This window comes from Echinococcus granulosus (genome assembly GCF_000524195.1).
Source record: "Echinococcus granulosus chromosome Unknown EG_S00038, whole genome shotgun sequence".
NCBI lineage: Eukaryota > Metazoa > Platyhelminthes > Cestoda > Cyclophyllidea > Taeniidae > Echinococcus > Echinococcus granulosus.
The window spans coordinates 612,444-630,350 of NW_020170418.1; the positions used below are offsets into that span (position 1 = coordinate 612,444).

The 17,907-nt window shown below is 42.0% G+C and overlaps 2 protein-coding genes across 2 annotated transcripts; one reads left to right on the forward strand and one right to left on the reverse strand. All coding sequences in view use genetic code 11, as the record gives it.

Moving 5' to 3' along the window:
- Nucleotides 1-271: 271 nt before the first annotated feature.
- On the reverse strand, nucleotides 272-13,071 carry EGR_05333 (Transcription factor EB; the record flags this gene model as incomplete). The annotated part of the gene is made up of 8 exons (XM_024494582.1): nucleotides 272-379; nucleotides 711-980; nucleotides 1,679-1,944; nucleotides 2,278-2,626; nucleotides 3,000-3,147; nucleotides 7,845-7,926; nucleotides 11,707-12,438; nucleotides 13,041-13,071. The coding sequence occupies 8 exons, from the start codon at nucleotides 13,069-13,071 to the stop codon at nucleotides 272-274; spliced, it is 1,986 nt and encodes a 661-aa protein (XP_024351053.1).
- A 648-nt stretch (nucleotides 13,072-13,719) lies between these two features.
- EGR_05334 (Adenylyltransferase and sulfurtransferase MOCS3) lies at nucleotides 13,720-17,488 on the forward strand (the record flags this gene model as incomplete). The annotated part of the gene is made up of 5 exons (XM_024494583.1): nucleotides 13,720-13,759; nucleotides 16,424-16,516; nucleotides 16,712-16,832; nucleotides 16,904-16,978; nucleotides 17,179-17,488. The coding sequence occupies 5 exons, from the start codon at nucleotides 13,720-13,722 to the stop codon at nucleotides 17,486-17,488; spliced, it is 639 nt and encodes a 212-aa protein (XP_024351054.1).
- Between the last annotated feature and the right edge of the window lie 419 nt (nucleotides 17,489-17,907).

A 17,907-nucleotide genomic window follows, 5' to 3' on the forward strand; every position in this document is an offset into this window, starting at 1 on the left:
AAAGAGTTCCATCATGCTACCGCACACACTCAGATGTGCATGGATTCTGAGCAGTATGGAAATCACTCCATAAATGCCATTGTATGCGTTCACATCGAGGTTCCTCCACACAGTACCCATCCACTTCAGTCACAAAGCTCGAATTGACTTATGTATTATCCTAAAAAAAACTGATTGATTTGGTTTGCAAGAGCACATTTGTAAAAGAATCTTTACCATTCCATGAAGAGCCCGAAATCTTAGTTAAGCTCGAGTAATAATTGCGGGAGTGTCAAATCATTGTCGGCAACACACAGGACGACACAGTGGTGGCAACAATGTACTTCGCCACGTCAATAGGAGTGTGGAAGTTCTCCCGCTGAAGGACGAAGACAATGTGCTACGATAAATAAGTTAAGTGTATTTGAGAAAATAATAACGCCTTTCCTGTGTACTGTATTTACACCGCGAAAAAAAAAGAAATATAGAAGACTATGTATATAGTAGATAGGTATATGTACTGTTAATTTCCACTCTTGTTGGTGTTGGAGGGGGTTGCGGTGTTGTATTGTGTTGGCGGGTTCACAGTCGTACGTAATATCGAAGGTGGGTATAGTGTCCATGCTTGTGTGTGCGGATGTAATCAGATGGAGAGCTGAAAGGGGGTGACATACACACGCGTGCACCCCTCTGTACTATGTTGCGTTGAAAGTAGAAGTACCCATACATACCATAACCAAAATAACGGAGTTCAGGGAAGCAAAGAAAGGAAGAAAAAGGGAGGGCACGAGAGATGAAAGAGCGAAGTAGGTAGAGGGTATGACTGGAAGTAAAATGGCAAGATGGTCAAATGCAAGAGATGTGATGGGGGAGGGAGGGAGGGAGGGAGGGAGGGAGGGAGGGAGGGAGGGAGGGAGGGAGGGAGGGTGGGATGAGAAAGAGGGGACATGAAAGAGTCTGTGTGACCTGAGCATGTTGGCCCACTCAGTGGCGCAAATTATCTGTGGGAAACAAAAAAAATAATGAATTTGGTATGTCTGTTTGCCTGTGGTAGCGTGAAAAGAATGGTGGTGGATAGAAGAGAGAGAGGGAGGAGGGGAAGGGAGAGGAGGAATGAAGCGGTCAAAATAAGGCGTTTCAATGGAGATCAGACCGATGTGAATGTATATGTGCGCAGGGAGATAATAAACACAACGCTCATCACTGAAATGAGGGAGTGGTCGGTAGGTGCATGAAGCAATACATATATATATATATATATGGGTAGGGGGGCGTGTGCTCTTTGGGGTGAAAATAGTTTGCAGGGAACTCTATTCTGTGCATGTTAATGGAAGGGTGAGGCCAGACACAATATATGACCCTAGAGAGGATGGAAGGCACTCATGGTTAAGTGTTTGCAATTGTGAAAGATTGGAGGACTAGTGGGAGAGGAGATTATGCAAACGCTGCCGGTTGGAGCCTTTTCGTTTCAGTGATTTTGGCATTCGACCTTTAAAGGGAGGAAAAAGTAGAAGTTATGCACACAAATGCTGCTAATCGTAATCACTTAGATGGATACTCTTCAACCTCACTGATTGCATTCTCTAGGATAAAAAAAACCAACCAATCCGCAGCGTAACCTAATGTGATTAACAGTAGAGAAATTAGTGATAGAGAGATGACATCCGCGTCGTACGGCGCAGAGGGAAGTATGACTCACTTGCATGGGATCCCCGCAGTCGGCGCCGCCGGCAGAGGCCATTTGCATAATGGAGAGGTCGAATTTGGGGGCACCGCCACTGTTGCTGTTGTTGGTGTTTGTCGAGTCATAGAAGCCGTCAGTGGTGCCCTCAGCAGCGTGGGCGACACCTCCCACCACCATATGACCACCATTGGCACCACCACCACCGCCACCGCTGGCCATTTCTCCACCTCCACCGCTGCCATAGCAGACCTCCTCGCCCTCTTCCAGTTTGCAAACTGGAGCTGAAGGCAAAGGAAGCCAAATAACTCTCATGAAGACCTTAATTCATAAAAATACCGAGTGTCGAACTACGACGCGACACAAACAAGGCCTGCCGAAGCCTGGGATTTAGAGAGGCTATTCCACCATTTATTGAGTATAGGCTTGATTCTACTTAACAACAAATGAAAACATTGATCCAACTTCTCAGCAAGGATCCACTCACATTTCCACTCAGTGATCCTACAAATGACTGAGGCATTTAAGCGCTGACGTTTCGTGGAAAGTGATAAAAAAGGAATTTATACCGAGTCCAAAAATAGAACGATTGGTATTAAGAAAGACTAAATACCTACCCCCCATGAAGATTGCATTAGGCAAGTAGGGACTGGCAACAGCGCCAGCAGTAGTGGTAGGAGGCCTTCCCACGAAGGTGACCTGCATGTTCGACATTAGAGGCATCTCGGAGGACTCCATTTTGCTCTCCTGTGGATTCTCCCCACTGTTGTTGTTCATTGCGGCGACGGCAGCGGCTCGAGCCAGGTTGGTAGTCATGGCCGTGCGCCAAGCCTCGAGAACAGCCTCGTAGGCAGCGCTTTCGGGAGCTCGTCCGCCCTCCTCCAGCAGGCTTGAGGCGCCCTGGCCTCCTCCACCCAACGGCTTTCCCGTAGACATCTCCACTTCCTTTATGGCGCTCTCCAGCGACTTGTAAAAAAAGGGACATTAAAAAGGGTATTAGATGTATGATTGGACAAGGAATCCGTGAAATCGATTTTAATGATAAAAATGCGGCCGAAGTGCTCGCAACTATCAGAAAAATTTCCACACAAACTAAATTGAAAGTAATATTGAGGTGATGCGTAAACATTTAAAAATCTGGAATGGACCTTAAGTCATCTATAGAAATTAACGACGTGGTTTTTTGCAGCAATCGCAATCACATTAGATGTCACAGTTCCAAAAATGTCAAGCATTGAGCCATTGAAAGTGGTACAGCGCTACCAAATTGGGAGGAAGAATAACACGAAACACTACGAGCGAGGGCAGTAAACGGCCATGAACCCGGTCGCAAAGCTACCTGAATGTGATTGAGCAAGAGGGGAATGAGTTGTCGAGCGATAGCAGTCTCTTGGCGAAGACTGGCCGTGTGTGCGACAGCTTGTCGCAGTTCGAGAATGTAGTTGACTGACAATCGAAGAACGGTTCCCTTGTTTCTTCGGCCGTCTCTTTAAAAAGAAAAAGAAATCTATTCAGTTATATTGTGACACTTGCAAATTCCAAATTCAATAGCAGCTGAAACGCCATTTCTGGATTGTTAGAAGCCAAGCGTAGCTACTGATACATCACACAGAACACAGTTTTATGCTAAATTTGGTCATAAGTACAAAAAATTAGCGCAATAGTAAATTTGTTTCAACGAAAAAACAACAACGCACAAAAGTGCACGGGACAAAAGGGCACGGAGTGGTCAAGTGCAATCGGAAAGTAATAGCACAATTATCAGATAGTGGCCTCCGCCCACTCCATGCCAATCGAACGGAGCGTACAAGCAATTTTCCAATAATAAAATCTACTTTAAAATGTTTGGAATTACTGGCCTCATAATAGCCCGGCATGGATTTCAGATGGGAAAAAATGCGTTGACCGGAATTTGCACACCCTCGACAGCCAGGTGCGTGCCGTAAAAAGGGCGCATCACTACACAACAGAGGATAAATCAGTCTGAATCCGGATGCATCCCAATGGTAGTTGATTTCGTTTGTAAGGCTTCAAGCATAAACAAAAAATGATAGTCGAAAGTAGTGCCATGTGAAAATTAAACCTTCATCGGTATTCCTAGAAGGAATAAAAAATGAAACAATTGACGGGCACAGTAGGTCGAGTGGCTAAAGTATGCATTTGAAAGTGCTTTCCTCGCATGAATGGCCCCCCAATGTGAGTAAAACAAACATAACATTGGGAACCACGAATATTCGCACACACACAGGACGCATTTAAGACGGAACCAGAGCAATAGCAAACACCTCCTAGTGGGTCCACGCCTAAGGTATTGGGGACCACCAAACTGAAACCCAGAGCCTGGATTCGATGAACGGATATATCACTCCTACTTCCTTCCTCACATAAAGGTACACAACAAGGTACAACCAACGGCACCCACACACACGCATCTCTACGGATAAACCCTGTGAGTTAGAAGGAAAGCTGCTGTGCGGAGTTGGGAGGAGTGGCGGAACGCAGAGAAGTAGGATGATGGTTCCGAATTCACTCCAAAGCACAGGATACGACGCAAATTGGTAGATGAATTCGCATTAGAGGAAAATTCCGCTTCCCCCTCGATTTGTATTTGCGTTCCTTAACTAAAAGTACACCGTTAATTAGGGCGCGACCTTCAATTTTCCGCAATGATAAATATAAGCCTAGCTTCCTATTAGTAAATACATTACAAATTTAACGATTCAATTAGAGTGCAGCGTTAAAAAAACAAATGTTGAACAGGTCAAACTGTTACACTGAGCTTGTGGGGAGATTCGGGAAAATTAGTACGTTAATGGAACACCAAAATTTAGCCTACTCAAAGCAGGAATACAAGCTAACACTACGTTGGCGAAGTGACACACGTTCAAATAAATTAGTTATAAATAAATTCCAATGCCTTTTTTAGCCTAAGTCCTAACATGGACAGCGGCTTAAGGCAATTTTGACGGTACGCGGTTTTAATGAAGATGATCCGTGACCCTGGCTTATGTTGCAAAGCTTGAGCGAGTGTTTCTGCAAATTAACAGATCAGCTATCCAAGAAGCCCAAAAATAACTATAAACTATTGCTTCGTGATTCCTTCTAATGATCGGTTGGTTAGAGTGTAAACAAAGGCAAGAGAAAGTAGGTGTAGATTTTCCAGAACAATTTCAAGATTGAGAACTTTAACAAGGTGAAACATCACCGGCTACCCGAAGTAGCGCAGTTTAACGTGGCCATGCGAATGCCATGCAAACAATCTCATTGGTTGAGGCTACAATATCCACGATCTAAATAGCATAGTGTTATTTGAACTTCCTCCTGCCAATTCGTTATTTTAACTAAACTAAAAAAATGCAATCAGCTAATGAAAAGCAGGTAACTTCGGTGTGCGCATGCTTCCACTCGCAAAAAGCAGACTGGTAAGCAATAGGTGTTTAATGATAAAAAACCGCGTCGTCATGATTGATATGGCTTGGAAAATTCCGGTAAATTCAGCATCTGATCCAATGAAAATGAGAGGAAAAATGACAATATACAAGACCTATGGAAAAAGTGCAATCCACCTCTTTCCAAGCCCTACCAAACGAAAATCCAAACAAAGGCCCTGAAAAAAAGAAACAAATGCGGGCGCGCACCGACACATCAATTGAACCGTAAACAAGCCCTCTAGCAGGTCGGCTGTTGCTATGGTGACCTTTTTAATTTAAAGCTATGATTTGAAAACATCTCCAAAAGTGACTCCGTGAGACAGACTTCAAAGAAGACCTAATTTGAACAATGGGGTGTTGTATTGAATGCCTAGATTATATCCGTTCCGCAGAAGCCTTCACGTTAGATTCAATTCAATTGATGAGCTAAACACGGGCTTGTGTAGAATCATTGCTAACTATAGAACAGTACACTGCTCCACATGACTAGAAAATAAGTACTCAATTAGTTGAATTCTTCCACCTCGGTAAACTGCAATGTGAGCAATTACTGCAGCGCACAAAATGAGGTGGAACGATGTTGCATAAAATGATCACTTTCAGGCTAAGGTAAGGCCATGCCCTCGGTTTGGGAGTAACGGGGTTTCCGCAATTTTGCATGATTGTGAACCATGAAGCAAGGTATTATGACGGATGAGCCCGCGCAACCTACCGGTGAGACAAGCGTTTCAAGAGTTGCCCCCGCTTTGTATAAAACCAAGACGGAACGCCTTTTGATTGATTACTGTAAACTAGCATGAACCCGTTCGCAGCGAATATGACACTCATTTGATCAGTGTGTTTTTGGTGAAAAATGGCGGTATTTGCAAAGGGAAAAAGAAGCCCAAAAAAACACTTCCTACCATTAAGTTTAATGTCACGAGTTTAGACGTGTGGGGAAACCAAGCGCCTAGCCCACTTTACACCTTCGAACGACCTAATAAACTCAAAAAAAGTATACAATTGGAATCGAGATATAAAGCGATGAAACCAGTGTCCTGGTGTGCAAGGGTTGGAGACTAACTTAAAGCCCAATCAGCCGATACAGAGGAGACCTAAGTATGGAAATAGTCTAATCACGAAATACTGGGAACCCGAGGAAATACCGTTTTAACCCCCAATTGATAATAGGGCAACCACACGCGTTCAAACCACTAGATGCGTTGACAACGTGAGTTCACTACACAAACCAGATGCGCCAGTTCACAGGCGTTGGTTTTTGCATCGTAGGGCGTGAAAAAGCATCGATACTGAATGCGATTTCCATCTCACTACTTACAAATTGATTGTAGAAATGCTGGGAGCTTATAAAATGCAAGCAGCCACATAAACAACTTGTCATTTTCAATAATTCGGAACTGCAATGGGAAATTTTGCAGCCACCTCATCCAACTGAGAAACGGAGTTGCTCAATCAGGTGAAGCACATTTTGACAGAAAAGCGAGTCACCATCATTTGAAAGCTCCAAAGGAAGCATACAACTCTTAATCAACTGCAATCATGCGTAACATCGGCTATGGCAACTAATCACAAATGTTGCCAGGATCGCGAACAGAACGATGAAAAACCAGCGGAATCTGCATATGAGAAGCTTATTTCATTTTAAGAAAGAAGTCTAGGAAAATGCAGCAAAACTGAAATGAAATGATTTTCTAACAGGATTAAAGTAGTGCATGAACGTATCGAAATTTCTCAGGGCGAATGAAACCTCGAGACTGAAAAAGATGAGCCAATTACACACGAGGCAAACAATCCGACTGACAAAAACACTACAATGTGGCACCGAAAGGAGTGATGTGAGGTGAATCACGATAAACTTGACATTTGCGTGCACATACCCAAGGCCATATGAATTGGATAGTGAATTTCAAACAAAGCTTTAAGCCAAATTCTATTCAACGCTCAAACAATAAATTTTAACAACTCAAGTATGCAAATGCTGAGAGAAATAGACAAATGGGAAGAAGTGTCAACTTAGGGAGTTTACACGCAATTTGAAGCATTCTTGAAATGACAACTTCAGTGTATCAGAGATGTGAATAGAAAGCATGATGCGGCAGCTACGAGGCAATCTTTTAAAAAGTAGAACCGCAAATTCGTAGCATACACTTCCTAAGCACGAAAAAAATACTGAATTCAGGAATGAGGCTTTGAGTGACTGTTGGCACAAATACTGGTGCGAGCGAAACACTGAAAATACGCAGCCCCAAAAACAGCCATATGAAGGCCACATTGGGACAAAAATAGCCCTATGAATCTTGCACATATTTCCAGTGGTTTTATAACTGTGTGGAATAAGTGAAGCGATGGATATGGATTGTAAGTGATTGCTGATGGGCGGGGGATGCTAAGCAGCATTTGAGTCAGGAACCTCACCAAGCAAAAAAAGCAGAGCTTCCAAGAAGAAAACAGGCTTGACGGACTGAAGGTGGTGTGTACTGAGTCAACTAAAGACAATTTGGAAGTACTTCTGCCAAAAAGTGCGTGAGAATTCGTGGAATGCACTCTTACTCAAGACCAGGTGGTGGTGATGAATGCAGCAGTCAGTTTTGGACGATGGAAATAGTTCACGACACAAAAGTGCGTGCCGAAACGCCCACCAGTATGGTTCTATTTTAAGCTACAGCTTCCGCAGGGAGTCCAGAAAATCGTGGGGAAAAATAAGAAAATCAAAGTCTTGAATTATAAAACACAAATAATAGGGATAGGCTTACACGTCTCGGTACATATCTGCCGGTAGTAATCCGCTCAAACGAGTGATTTGGGAATTGATGTAATCGCGTCGCCTTCGTTCAACTAAAAACAGAAAAGTAGGTCTTAAGCAGACAGTACACGCCTAGGAAGCATCAAAACTGCATTTAAGTCAATGAAATGGTGGGAAGTAGGCAAAGAGGCGAGGAATTGGCAGTGCTATGGAGCACGATTGTGATAAACAATGATCAACATTAGCGAGTGAGGGTTGAAGCATCTTGTCAAGTTTTGAGTGCATCTTCCTTCACAAAGCAACTAAGGTGGGAAATGTGAATCACAGTTTTATTCACATTGAGCGCATAATTCCACTCGGAGCTACACTGACATCAAATGTTTTAAACAGAGTGTTCCAAAAAAAATATCCCTATTTAGGAAATGTCGAGGCTTTGAGGGGGGAAAAATGCATGGCGTAAGAGGAGCATTGAAAAGCTGCTAGTTTACCAAGATCTGAAAGCCCACAAAAGTTTGAAATTGGATTTGTTGTTTGTACTTAAGCTTGACTCGACTAACTTTTGGTTCTAATCGCAATTCGCCAGCAGTTTTCCTTTTTAAACAAGCATTCCAATTACAAATGTGGATCGACTGCTTCTCCTACGTGTAACCGGAGCAGGCACCGCCAAATCGTGCAACAGAAAAAAACGAAATAGGGAAGGCCAAACATAGTTGACAGTCTGGTTTGAAAGCCATGCGAGTAGGAAAGTGAATCGGAAATAATCGTCCATTACATGATAATGCGCATTATTTAGGTGAGGAAAACACAAAACAATAGGTCAAGCCTAGAGAAAAACGTATCTAAGAGTCCAAGTTCCAATGTTCACTAGTGCACTTCTCCACAAAAACGAAATGGCACTTGCGTGCTTGAATGCATGGGGACGTGAAGTGCCATGCCAGCGTGCCTTAAACCCCATGGGATGCAATGTATTTTGTGTGAAAATCAACAACCAGCAAAACCCATTAATTTCTGAATAAATTAACATGCGGAATAAAGCATTAAGTTGCATCTTGTGGGAAGCACAAACGTAACGCAATGCCCCACGTATCACCTTGCAAAGGCATAATAGATGATAGTCCTAAGGATTACCACATCGTTTCAATGCTGTTCTCCAAAACCAAAATGATTAACTAACTGAATGATATGCCAAATTCCTTCACACCCCTACATACATTTTACGAGGGTGGTGCGCCTAGGTGGACCGAAACTCCAAAGCCGTAAAAATTATTATTCTGAAATGTGACGCTAGGCGAAATTACGAATGCAAAAGTTCCATCCCCAAAGGAAAAGTGTAAACCAGTGCTAAAGCACCCAGACACCCAGGAAGGAAGACGTGGCAAGTTGGGAAGCACAACAATGTGCAGACATGCAATGAAAAAATATCACAGAGGGGAAGAGATGATGCAGCTGTGGAGAACTGATAGTGAAATCCACAGCGAAAGCATGGTCTTCAACTGACTTTCGACGACATGGAGGCTGAGGAAAATGAATGACTATGCAGATCGCAGACATCCCAACACTTTCATATCGAAGCGGAGATGCAACAACGTAGATGACTTCAACGAATTGGAAAAAAAACAATCCCGAAATGGGATGAAGAATATGGCCCCAGGAAAAAGTTATGCAGAAAGTAACGGAAACAAGATCTGCAACATAAATTAGAAATAAAGGTGAAATACTCAAGCTGGACTAGCTTGATCAAAACATGCGGACAGGATAGGATAGATGGGCAACAGTATTTGGACACACAGGTCACAAATTTTCTGGTCATTTTGGCGTGATACCTTCCCATTACAGTGAACTGATGATCACGTTCCTTTAAAAAAAACCCGAGAAAGCTTGGGTCTTTTTCACCAACGCGAGACAAGTTTCCTTCCGGAAACTGCTAGAACCGTTAGCTCAAATAGCACACATGCGCAAATGGCTCTGCTGTTGATTCGTCCCAAATTTTTACGATGGTCTTTCATATATAACAGTAAGTGATGCCGTCGACTATATCTGGGAATATGCGATTGTATGGTGGATATATAATTGTTCATTTAATGGAGTTAGTGGTTTTCTTCGATTAGAATGATGCTCTTCATAACTAATTCCATTTAACTAACCCAACTATCAACAACGCCGTTTATAATGCCGTAAAACTACTCAATCTTGGAGAAAATAAGTGGAGTAAATTATTAATGATGCCCTTTTATCAGTGTAGTGCATCGTGTGAATTTAGGTATTCTTGAACACATATTTAACTACCTAGTATTTAGACAAAATTCCCACTGCCTTTAAACTATTATGAGCGAATTGATATGTTAAAAAGCGTTGGCGGAAGCGTATTTTGAAGTAGCATTTTAATTCTCTTTCCCAACCCGATAAACTGCTTCTGATGCACAGTAATAAGTCATAATGAAGGAGAATAAATGAGCAGACTGTGCAAAGAACTCAAGACAACTCAAAGCATCGATGAATTTGCTGAATTAAGAATGAACTAAGGTAAGCTACAGCGAAATTTGGAGCAAATCTTATGATAAAATTGAAGATTAAAACCAACTCAAGCTTCCAGTCAGCATCACTTTGTTACACTATGACATCTGAAAGATTAGAAAAAAAATTTCAAAACAAGAAACCGTCGATCAGTTCGAAATTGGGGAACAATCGACTTGTAGATTTAAAAAAAACCACCGAACAATAAATACCAAGAATCAAGGTGCGACTGTAGCTTACGCCACATTTGGAAAATCATATCCATTGCATCGTAAGTGGTGGCAGGAAATATAAGATCACCGGGGTGTTACGCCGAATTGCGGAAATTTGACACTCATAAAAAAGTTCCTGTGTGCATAAATTTATCCGCCACTGATGAGTGAATGCATCGATGCCGCACACATCGTCTACCGCCATTCAATCCTAATCACAATTGCCAATTACGACACATAAACGCAATGTGCAATAAACAAAATGGCGTTCATATACAAGACTTGCAAGAAAAACACCTCATAGCAAGGATTATTGCATCTACTCGGCCTTTACTTCGCGCCAGACACAGGATACAATTCGCACCTTTGGAAAAGTAAACCAGTAGACTGGCGTTCACTAACACAACAAAATAAACCATATCCTCTTGCATAGAAAAGCTAGCTAGCTACTTTTCATTGTCAGCGTGACCAAATATCGAGAATTAGAGTACATTGACCAAACAGTACATGCTAAAGATGTTGACGATCCCCAAATAACAATTCATTGCTCAATTAGTATCACAATTACTTCCTGTAGTGGGCCTTTCACTTCTAATTTTTTCAAACGTACTTTAGTAAAGTTTTTCACAACTCAATTAAAGAGCAGTACCACTTGAAGGTAGTAAAACACTAACTCTTAAAAGTACAAAAACGCCAACCAATAGGATGTTAGGGGGCTTCGAACTGCGGCTTTCCGAGACTTTACCGCTAATAAAATCGAAGATACTTTTGAAAATCCCAAAAATGATTCCCAAACAAAGTGAATATATGACAACAAATGAACTGCAGTCAATAATACCATGAGAACCCAGAACGCCAACATTAGCAATCTTTCAGAGAAACTGGATGATGTATAGGAAATTGAAAATAGGATAAGTTCACAGAATCGACGCTTACATCGTAAATGATGTAACTGCTAGATCAACAGGAAATGCAAAGTAATGCACAAAACGAATGTCACGTGACAAGTGAAAAAGTTGGGATCCTATGGTGTAATAAGTCCCAAAAAGCTAATCTACCACAACAAATGCGAATGGAGGCCGCATTGTGTTAAAAAAAAGTTACGGTTCGACCCCACCAGAAAATTAAGCACTTCGAGGAACTTACTACGATTGTGGCTCTCCTTTTTCGATCTTGATTTGAAAGCTCCAGGTTTACCATCCGCATCGAGAACGGTGCGTTTACAGCTCCCACCGCCACCACCACTGCCTTGAGTAGTGACGGAACTGGGTGAGTAGGCGGGCGAGATGAGGCTGGCGTGGGGTGAGGCGGCCAGACCAACCATGTGAGGTGCCGAGTAGGCCACATCCATATTCCCACCTGTCGTACACTGCAGATCCGGGAGCTTGTTGGTCAGACCGCCAATGAAGCGCTGTAATGACGGGGCCCCGCCGGCTGAGTTCACGTAGGACAGGTGAGGTTGCGCCAATTGTCGACCGGCATAGAGGTCGGTCTCTGAGATTAATGAGGCGTAGGTAGACTGAACCGAATGGTGAGAATTGAAGGCAGAGGGTGCATTGAAGGACGAGGATGCAGTAGAAGCGGTGGGGGAGAAGTAGTCGGAGAAGTCGGTGCCTCCAGTCGTGTCCACGGTGACAAGGGGCGTAAAAGAAGAAGCAGTTGTGTCGTGAAATCGGGCACCACCACTGCTGCTACCGTAGGACGGAGGTCGCTGCTGGCCCATGGGAATGAGCTCGGAGGGGGTGCCAGCGCTGGTGGCGGTGGTTGGCACAAGGGAGTAGCTGGTGCTTTTTAACTCACTGTTATGAGTGGCCGTTGGATTCATAGCGTTTTGGGGAGCGAAGAAATCAATTTCACACTTAGGGGTCTTCACGACTTCTAAAAGGAAGGAACAAATAAATTATGTTCGTTATGCTCAATACCGTAGAATGATGAATAAAGGATAAAATGCAATGCAAGTCTTGCTTTTCATGATTGTATTGCACCACCGCTTCATTTCACAATATCAAGGCTATAAGTTAGTTTCGAAAATAATTGGATGTTTACCATAAGGGCTTACGATGCCGCCTCAGATCTTCAAACACATAATGCAAGCCCAAAAGCAAACTGAGCACTTCAAATAGAAAAAAATGAGTCAATCGATTCACCCAGAATTCGAAATAAATTAGTGAGTTCCCAATAAATAATTTGGTCAAACCAAATAGAACGAAGTTTAGATTGAGGACAATGGGGAAAATCGTGTCTCCTCAATAAGTGACAAATGAAAAGCAATAAGGTCACTTGGTCCTAAACTAAGCTTAAAGAAAAAAAATATTGTTATCAATATACTGGCTGCAAATAATCGCACAGAGCTATGAAGCATAACCATCTAATGCGTGCCAAATTTCAAGGAGGGGAGGGGGAGCATTGCCTACGAAAGCAAAAGGAAGAAGTTCCAGTTAACGAAATACGTGAGCGCGTGCAAGCAAGTGTAAGCGTACCTGCGTGAACATACCTCCGCACGACGCGCATATCCCTACCATATGTAGCACAGCTGATTTCCAAGGTCACTTGAGGTTTACACATCAAAATCACTGAAAGCCATTCTGATGTTGCTCATGGCAACTTTCATTTAAGGCGTAAAAGAAGCATCAAAATACATGGCAAACTACAGTCGCTAGAGTGGTTAGCTTAGTTAAACTCTATACCTACATGATCAAGGGCTTTTGAAAACGAGGGTATGAAACCTTAGAAAAGGAAGGTAGTGCTCCATCGTGGGAAAGAGGCTGACCACCAAACTAAAATCATTAGAGTAAATTACGCAGCGGTAAATTGTGGACCCTCTTCTGGGTACATAGACGAATATAGTGGTTAGGATGATTCAAATAACTTACGTCGTCTACCAATTATTCACGCGTCAGTACCTCAGAAATAACCGAAGAAAATTCTCCTGGCAATGATTAGTTCACGAATACTAAGTATCTTTTAAACTAAGCAAAACACTATCTGTCGTTATAAAACCTGTTCCAGTCACGTGCAATAACAACAACAGCCATTATATTACGCCCACAAGATTTAACCAGTGAAGAGGAAATAACAATATATTGTGGATTCCTACATGTCGGGGAATCCAGAGCAAAGCGCGAGATAACCACATCGATTGTTAAACGAGTCCGCAAAATGTTCGATTGTCTTCGTGTAAATGCACCCAACTCCATCCGTAAGTTGGGTTTCATAAAGAGTATGCAAAAGAAACACAAAAAACTCCGGTTTGATTATGATGTATATGAAGTCAGCCCAAAGAGCAAAGACCCCCAAACTAATAAATTAAAGGAAAATGCTACGTCCCAAACTCTGTTAAGATGAGATCGTTGCGAAACTGACCAAAAGTACGAAATAAACACGTGGCGATCAGCTGGTTAAGGGCCTCTGTTTCAGCCCATAATATTAGATCTTATTCAAAGTTGAAAGTACTTTTGGGTGAAATACGCATTTAACTCCTGAAACTCGAGCTTTCGTGCGCGTTTGAGAATAGTGATTCACATGATGTCACTAGGGGACGAACTGAAGAACAGATGAACCCATGAACTTCAGTTAATCGGTTTAGAAAGCCCATTAGAAGAGGACTGTTCGGTCCGAAACGGACTAGTCGGTAACACTAGGGAAAGTATGCAAAGATAACAATGCGCCAAGATGATTACAGCAGTAAGTGAGTTAGTGCCCATTATAAAAAGAGCAGCATAAGGAAAGTACCTTAGAGAAGTTCAATAAATGTTTGATGGAAACATGACAGATCCTGTTCGGCGTATGCATGCTAATATATGCAAAAATTCCTAAGAAGAAGTAACAACAAAACATGAATGCAGACAGACAGGACAAATAAGAAAAGGCTTAGAAAATTACGTGAAATGCTAAGTGATCATCACAGAAAATCATAGAGGATGATCAAAGGACTGAACACAGTGCGTAACAATGAGTACTTCTTAAGCATCTGGAAAGAAATTTCAATGGGAGTTCCGGAGAGTCCTAATAAATGGGAACTCAAAATAAATGACGAAAAACACGAAGTCATAAATAAATGCAGTACCATTTAGTGATAATATGCATAAAAGTTGTAGGCAGCTGCATAAGAAAAATTCCCCCTCCCCGCAAAAGCATGCAAAAAAGTGATACAAATAAAATTTTCGCCGGAGTTCCTGTTAAATGTCCATAACAAATATATCAGGTTTGTAAAATATTTAACAAAACGGACAATGATGGAGCAGACAGAAAATTCAAAGAACAAACCCCTTCAAGAGGTAAAGGTTCTCAATTAACTCAAAAGATATTCCGAAAAAAAAAATTTTAGAAAGTGCAGCCCTGCAACTCGATAGCAAAATGTAGCTGAACATAAATACTAAGATTAATAAATTCAGGCAAATGGTCCAGTACCACAGCATGTATATAGTTCTACTCAATTCAAAATACAAATTACGCACATTATCCGCAAAAGCGGCCCGTTAATATTACCTTAAATACGGCAGATGTGATAGTATAAAGTCCCATTCAGAATGTACCCCAGATCCTAAGCGATGGCGAGAACGCGGACGACCAGAACGATTAAAATTGGCGAAAGAACGAATGCGCCTTAAAACACGCCAACATTGGGATAATCACCTTAATTAAAACGTGCATAGTCCTACAAAAAATCTTACAATAAAACAAAGCGCATTTGCTTATTTAATTTAAAAAAACAATTTCGTTTATTCTTCCGAGCTAATTTGGCAGCCAAGGCTAATGACATTACTGGGGCATAACTGCATCATTTGAAACGCAACACTGTGATGCGATTTATTCTAAATAAGAGGAAAGTCTATTACCGTGTCAATAATTTGATTTATACGTTCACCGCCGTTCACAATTTCGCATTGCTTGCGCATTTGCTAGTACCAATTATAAATTATATTGGATATAAACTAGCTTTTCATTCAATCATGTGAACTCGAGCGTTGGTCACTGCGGATTAGAAAGACAGGAACCAAATATTTCTTAGTGTTTTATTCTATTACTTATCACCTTCTTCCAAGAATTATGTATGTATAGTTATATCATAATTTCTTTGTCCTTTCCTCGAAGTAATTTCAGCAGGCTAATTTTTGGTGCTTCTTATTTTTAGACATTGTAACTCATAGTGCCATGGGCATAGTAATTACGTACCTAAATTACGTCTTTAAGACCATCTTTCGTTTTAGCTTAATGGTAGGGATGGCACGACGAGAAACCAAGCCCTAGCTGTTCATGTTGCACTGTGCCAAGTTTTCCAATAACTTTGGTTTTTCCTACTTCATTTGCCTTTCTTGTGTATTTTTTTCATCATACACGCAAAGTCCGGTTTGCCAGTTCTTTTTTCAGTATAGTATAGTGTAGTTTTCTAAGGGATAATAAATTTATCGAATTGTTTGTCTTGCCTTGGTAATAAGCATCGGCTTCGCCCGCCTTCAAAACACTTCTTGATGTTCTCCTTGGTTCATTACTAGGTGCTAAAATGGACGATGATTATAGTTCTCTTTTATTTGACATCATTTTGGTCTTTTACAGCAGCTAATTCACGCTTTACCCATTGATTTACCTGGCTTTCGCGGTCAGTTTTACCAGCTTTTTTTAGGAGCTTTGCGGACTCTTGAAAGAAGACATCTGTCGCTACAGCCGCCAGATAATTATTCCTGAGTTCGGGCCATCCAGTTAGTCATCTACCTTAGTAATGGGAATTTCTGCTGTCGTTTAAGCAGTTTATTCTTTTGAGTTCCCATTAATTGGACTGTGTAGAAACTGTCATGTTATTTTATGTATGTATCATTTATGTCATCATGTTTTACTTATGGCTCCTTCTTTTAAACAATTAAAGGGCAACTAAAGCTAGCCAGAGCCCACGTTTTAATCGTTGGTTGTGGCGGACTGGGATGTCCTGCTGCTGTCTATCTCGCCGCTGGAGGTGTCAGTAAGTCTCCATTTGTTCACTTATCATCATGGAATCAAAGGCGGAGCACTTCTACGTCAATTATGGACAAGTCTAATCCACGCGGTCCCCCCTTTTTGTTGCCACCTTGCATTTGTCATGTCCCAATAATCGTCTTGTTAAATTTCATTTCTCTGCTGTTTGGTGGTGTATAATTTTTTTCTGTTAATTTCCTAGTTAATATTACCCTCGTGGACGATGATGTAGTTGAGGTCACCAATCTTCACCGTCAAGTAATGCACTCTGAGGATAAATTGGGTTGTCCGAAAGTTGAATCACTTGCTCAGAAGCTAAAAAGGTGTGTAGCTGGCTTTAGGGGATCCTTCAGGTTCCCACTTGTCTTAATGTCTTCTTTCCTCCTCTTCATAGCGTAAATAGCTCAGTTCGCATAGTTACGAGGAATGTCCGTTTAACTAGTGAAAATGCCTGTGGCATAATTTCAGGGTGAGTCGTAGTCTTCATCATAGTGACCAATAAACCCTTTTCGATATTTTGGAACTGCTTGACACAAGTCTGTAACATTGGTTAGTATGTCTCACACTGTTTTTTAAACACTGGAAAACACATTGCAAAGGGGTGCGTAACCCATAGTCGATTATTACGCTCATAAATGGCTGTCTCTACCGGACTGTTACCTCGCCTAGTCACGACATTGTCTTGGACTGCACCGACAATATAACCACACGCTACCTCCTGAACGACGCCTGTGCAGCTTGTGGTCCCATCCCCTTGGTGAGTGGAAGCGCTCTGCGCTTCGAGGGCCAGATGACTGTTTATCTTACTCACCGTCCGCCCGAACGCGATTCCTCCGAGTGCGAGACAAAGCGGCTGAGGCTGATTGACGAGGAAAAAGTACCTTGTTTCCGCTGCATCAACCCCTCACCACCGCCCGCTGTTCAAGCTTGCTCCGATGCTGGGGTCCTCGGTGTCGGCAAGTTCTTTCCCTCTATTTGACTTATTTATCCCATCATTCACCGCTGATATCCTGAGTGATTGGGTTATTAACTGTACTAAATGTTGTCCTAGCTGCTGCCCCAATTCTACCGAATTTCATTCGTATTCTAGATCTCCCATGGGTATTTTATGCGAACGGTAGTCGAATTCATCTATGTAGGATTGCTGTGCGCCTTGTCTGTAAATACTGGCTCTAGGCAATAATTCGACGACGATATATCTTCGCATTTCATTTGAGTTAAATCATTTCACTATTTTTTGTATATCCACCCAACCTTTATTATTTTCTTTCAGTACCTGGTATCATTGGAACTCTTCAGGCAGCTGAGGTTATAAAACTATTATCAGGAGTTGGAGGCAAGTTAATCTGTATAATTTGGAGAGTCTTCAAGCCCTCCTGCGTTTTGCAGTATTCGACA